The sequence below is a fragment of the Nicotiana attenuata genome, unplaced genomic scaffold, assembly GCF_001879085.1.
Source record: "Nicotiana attenuata strain UT unplaced genomic scaffold, NIATTr2, whole genome shotgun sequence".
In the NCBI taxonomy this organism is placed as follows: Eukaryota; Viridiplantae; Streptophyta; class Magnoliopsida; order Solanales; family Solanaceae; genus Nicotiana; species Nicotiana attenuata.
Window position 1 is genome coordinate 1 of NW_017690626.1, and position 5,696 is coordinate 5,696.

Consider the following 5,696-nt stretch of genomic DNA (forward strand, 5'->3'; position numbering starts at 1 on the left):
CGTGTCTTAGCCCCCATCATACATGTCCTGGATCACTCTAATATATGCTACAGGCACACCTCCCGCCTCTAAACATCTCCATAGAACTTCTTTCGGTACTTTGTCATAGGCTTTTTCCAGGTCAATGAACTCCATATCGTAAATCCTTCTTCACCGCCCTATACCGCTCTACCAATCTCCTCACAATGTGTATGGCCTCAGTAGTCGACCCGGCATGAAACCGAACTGGGTCTCAGAAATGGACACAGACCTCCTCAATCTCCCTTCAATCACCCTCTCCCACACTTTCATCGTATGGCTTAACAACTTGATACCCCTATAGTTGTTGCAGTTTCGGACATCCCCCTTGTTCTTGTACAACGGAATCATCGTACTCCGCCTCCACTCTTCGGGCATCTTCTTCGTCCTAAAAATGACGTTAAACAACCTAGCAAGCCATTCCACGCCCTCCTTTCCCACACTCTTCCAGAATTCCACCGGGATCTCGTCCGGCCCAGTCGCTCTACCCCTACTCATCCTGCGCATAGCCTCTTCCACCTCCCCCACTCGTATGCGCCTACAATCTCGTTGCCGCTATGAGTACTCCAACTCCCCCAATGCGATGCGCCTATCTCCCTCCTCGTTCAAGAGTTTATGGAAGTACGCCTGCCATCTCCGCCTGATCTGTGCCCCCTCCAATAAAACTCTTCCCTCCTCGTCTTTTATGCATCTCACTTGGTCCAGATCCCGGGCCTTCCGCTCCCTCACCTTAGCTAGCCTATACAATTTCTTGTCCCCGCCTTTAACCCTCATTTCTTCGTATAAATGACTAAACGCTGCGGCCTTAGCTGCCGTAACTGCCAACTTCGCCTCTCTCCTAGCCTTCTTGTACCTCTCCCTGTTGGCACTCTTCTGCCCCTCGTCTATATTCTCTACTAGTTTCAAATATGCCGTTTTCTTTGCTTCCACTTTTCTTTGCACCTCTTCGATCCACCACCAGTCCCCTTTATAGCCACCAGAAAAACCCTTTGAGACCCCTAACACCTCTCTCGCCGCCTCTCTAATACAATTTGCTGTCATTGACCACATACAGCTCGCGTCACCGCTACTCTTCCAGGCCCCCAAAGCCAGCAACTTCTCCCCCAACTCCTGGGCCTTGTCCTTAGTCAATGCACCCCACCTGACCCTAGGAATACCAGACTTAGCCCTCCTCTTCCTCGTCCACCTGATCTCTAAGTCCATTATCAAAAGCATATGCTGGGTCGTAAAAGGTTCTCACTCGGGATGACCTTGCAATCCGTGCATAGACCTCTATCACATTTCCGGAGAAGCAGATAGTCAATCTGGGTCTTGGCCACCGTACTTCGAAAAGTTATCAGGTGCTCCGCCTTCTTCGGGAAACACGAGTTAGCAATCACTAGCTCAAAAGCTTTAGTGTACTCCAGCAGCGAAGTACCTCCTCCGTTTCTATCTCCAAAATCGAAGCCACCATGCACACCGGCATAACCCCCAGGCGACCTCCCTATGAGGCCGTTAAAATTACCCCCTATAATAAGCTTCTCGGTGGACGGTATACCCCGCACCAACCCATCCAAATCCTCCCAGAATTGTCTTTTAAAATGCCTACCCCGTTCTTCCCTCTCACCCTCCCTGAATACCACAACTTAAACCCATCAGCCTCCCGAGCCCTGTTCCCCACCCATCTAGTCTCCCGGACACAAGCTATGTTAATCTTCCTCTTATGGAGAATCTTTGCTAACTCTATTGACTTTCCCATTAGAGTCCCTATATTCCATGACCCCACTCTCAACCTAGAAGGTGCCTTACCCCCCTGCCACCCTTCCCCTCTATCCCTCGCTCCCACCGCTTCCCCCGAGGACATGCCCTCACTCTATCATAGCTCGGCGCTGCCACTAGACCAGCACAAAGCTAAACAAAATAGACTACAAAGGAATAGGCTAAACAGAAACCTACAGGTACACAAGTGTTAATAAGGGTTCCGACTAAGCAGAGGCAAACTACGTATCAACTATCACTAAAGTTATAGACAGGGGCAGCTATAAGCAGACAAGGTCTAATTAAATAAAATTTAAACAGTATACCGTAGATATCAAAGATACAGGAAGCAAAAAGAAAGGAACGAAAAAAATATAACAACAATAAAAAGGATACCGATACCGCGAATACCAAGTACAGAACGAAAGAACCTGGCACAAGTTTTCCTGAAGCGTGTCAGATCTGCTCAAGAGCGCTGACAAGTCCTGCTGCGTCCTGCCGGAAAGCTGTTCGGAAGTCGCCGGGATTTATGAAACTTGCCGGAAATTTGTACCCACCGGAAGATAGTCCGTCCTCGCCGGAAAAGAAATCTGCACCTGTCCAAAAGAAATGGACACACCCACACACATACAAAAAAACAGGGGGGAGGGAGAAAGAGGAAGAGAGAGTGGAAGAAGACGAAGGGGCAAGTGTCACCGGAAAATCACCACCGGCAGGTCGCCGGAAACCAGGGGTCTCCGGACTTGTAACAACTTGCCTGAAACACACCCTACCCGACTCCGGCGGCGAGAACAGAAAAGAGGAGAAAGAAGGGGGAGAGAAACAGACGAGAAAGAAGGAGAAGGAGAGAGAACGAGAAAGAGAAGGAAAGAGGGAGGACTTACCTGGAGCAGCCCCTGCGGCGGCGACGTTGACGGCAAAGCAGCAGATGCCGGCGTGGGTGGGTGCCGGCCTGGGGGGGTGGTTAGGGGCTGAGCAGTTAACGTTAGGGATATTGTAATACAATGAAAATCAAATTTTGAAACATCTAAACAAGGATGAAAAAGAAAAGAGAACAAGAAAACAAGAAAAGAGAACATAACAATAAAGTCTACTGGAAATTTTGCATTACAGTACAGAACTCAATAGAATATTGTTTATTTTCTTCGACTATGCATTAGAATCATTAGTCAGATTAGACTACTAAAACTAGAGGAGGTCCAAATAACTAGAACCAACTCTACTTCTCTAGGTTAGCACTACTATTTTCCTGTTTATTTCAACTAGTATACGTACCCGCGTGATGCGCGGATTGTTTCAAAGAAAAAAATAATATAGTAAAAATATGTCTTTAAAATGGATTAGACCACCTGAAGAAGCAAAAATTTGTCTGAACTTATAATTAGAAAAAAACAAAGAACAGTTATACATATATGTGTAATCCACAGTAATTAAGAAATCACCTTTTGTTGTGGCTTATTTTGGATAAGAAGTATATGAGAATATGAGCAAGTTAGTCGCGTTTGTTGAAGATACAAACGACGACTCACATGGATAATTAAGATCTTGGAAACACCCAATCCTTGTTAGCATAATTTATATAACAGTTTTAAGTGTTAGATAAAATGCATACATTAAAAATATTAATTCTCATCAAGATTTTATGTCACTTACAAACATACCATTGATGTTGTTGCAATAAAAAATACCTTCATGAGAAGCTACATGTTCCTTTACAGCTGAGGCAAAGTTCTCTGTTCCATACTTAAGGTTATTTTTTATGACCTGTAGAAATAAATGTATGTACAGACTATTAGATGAAATAATAAGCACAACATTTGGTACTCTTAGTGAAACAAAAGAATGTGAAATGTTAGAAGATTTACGAAAAATACGTTGTCTTTATTGTTGCATGTGAATCAACCCTCAACCACACATACATAGTTGTATAAAAAGATGGCAACATTTATTACATTCATTCTAACTACTATTGCTGTTGAAAGTCCACCATTAAGGAAAATTATCTAAATTAGAAACATCTCCATTGAATTTATACAACAAAGATATTTTTTTAGCTGGAGCTTTTTAAAAAAAAATACATTTATCACCTAACGATAACAGTCTTAATTAGATCATATTGTTTTATAACTTGACCACTCTCTGCTTGTTTGAGGCAAGATAAATGCGGAGACCTAATTTTTTTTTACCGGTCTAGTAAACGACAACCGCAACTATCAGACTCAACATATCAGATGGCTTTTTTAGACGGAAGATCCGGATCCAGTCTCCGTTAAAATATGTATTTTTCTTTATAAAATAAAGATTTCATTAAAGGGCATCCCTGGCTCTTAAATTAAGTTAGAGCCCACAAAATACAAAAATTGAATTATATCATTTATACCACAAAAATTGTTCCAACCAAACAAATTTGATGTCTCCGTTAAAATTTGTAGGTCGAGTCTTGAGATGTAGCTGGAGGCTAAAAGTGGACAAACCGCGTAAAAAACCTCAATGGGGAGTTAAAATTTTGACTTTATTTGTATTTAATTACAACAGTCTCCAGGGGGGAATCCATTCTCCAGTTTTTTTAAGTAGAATACTGAATTACAGATCGGCTGCATTAAGATTTATCTCAATTGGACTACTGTAGCTCTAACCCATGAACTTTCAAAACATTTGACAAACTAAACCACTGGTGAAAAGTCTAAAGAGCAGATCAATTTTAAATAAAAATACCTTGCAAACAAGTAATCCGAAGAAATGCTTCCCTTCAAGTAATCCCAGAAGAGTAATGTGCCACAACGGGAAAAAAGAATACCTAGTTGTACAGAATACCTAGTTGTACATTTTCCTACTATATCCATATCCTTCTGCCCCATACACTTATTCAATCATACAAATTTATATATATAAGAATCTAATGAATAAATGCAGACACCAACCTAGCGTGAAAGCTGAAAACTGAGTAGGCGTGGTATATGCGATTTCGCAATTTCAAGCTTAATTCTACCACGGATCTCCGAATAACACTCAGAACACACTCCTAAGTCCCAAATCGCCTAACGAAGCTATTTGAATCACCTAAGTCCCATAATATATATTACTAACTACTCAGAGATATGTAACCATCTACTTTTGTTTATATAGATTCTCTATTAAAGTCAAAAATGGTGATGGCCTAGATAATGGAGAAGAGACCGTAGAGATAACTGTTTATGAGTACTTCACTAAACAATGTAACATAGAAATTGCATATTTTCTTAGTCAGGGGCTCACGACCACTGTCAGCTCTCTTCTAAACGTGCTTCTACCTCCCTCCTTTTATATGTGCATTCGCCAGGAAATATGTTAGTCCAACAAATGAATCTATTTAAGACACGCAACACATACAAACAGAAATATAATATGCACTTTGTCCACCTCCATTTTTCAGCAGAAACATTCCATTCCAAGAATTAAAAATTTCAGCAGAAGCACTCCGTTCTATGGTTTCAGACCTTTAGCAAGCAGAAAGAATTCTGTATAAAAAATGCACGGAAATGTGTTCTACTCCAACGTCTACTGTCGAAGTGATTTTCAATTGTAACAGCACTCCATCAATTACTATTCTCAGGTTAGCACTTCATTACCTGTTGAAGGCGATCCATTGTTCTGAGTCGCCTGGAAAATTCATATTCGTGCAAATCCACAATTTAACTGAAGTGATTAACTGCAAATATAGATGTAAAATTTAATAAATAAAAGTACTTCCCTGTGATTAAAAAACAATTAAGTTATAACAGGATATATCAAAGTAAATTAAATTTAGAAGAATGTTTACCTCATCCAATTTTTTGTTTGTCCGTAGTATGACCAACTATATACTGAGTATGTACATTGACGGGCTGCTCATTCATACTTATTAAAAACTTCTATTCTCTAATTTCTTTGTACACTACATTTGTAGCTTCATTTGTTATTTT

The 5,696-nt window shown here is 41.1% G+C and overlaps 1 protein-coding gene across 1 annotated transcript; it reads right to left on the reverse strand.

Annotated features, from left to right (window-relative positions):
* Positions 1 to 1,223: 1,223 nt before the first annotated feature.
* Positions 1,224 to 1,756, reverse strand: LOC109222471. Its single transcript, XM_019386829.1, has 2 exons — positions 1,567 to 1,756; positions 1,224 to 1,501 (listed from the first exon to the last, which is right to left on the reverse strand). Exons 1-2 carry the CDS (start codon positions 1,754 to 1,756, stop codon positions 1,224 to 1,226), a joined length of 468 nt encoding a protein of 155 aa, XP_019242374.1.
* Positions 1,757 to 5,696: the final 3,940 nt, after the last annotated feature.

Excerpts from the sequence above, each read along its gene's own strand:
- LOC109222471 (XM_019386829.1), bottom strand. The coding sequence starts at position 1,756 with ATGGGAAAGTCAATAGAGTTAGCAAAGATTCTCCATAAGAGGAAGATT. Across the intron at positions 1,502-1,566 it reads TTCTGGGAGGATTTGGATGG|GGAGGTCGCCTGGGGGTTAT; the intron begins GTTGGTGCGGGG and ends ACGGCCTCATAG.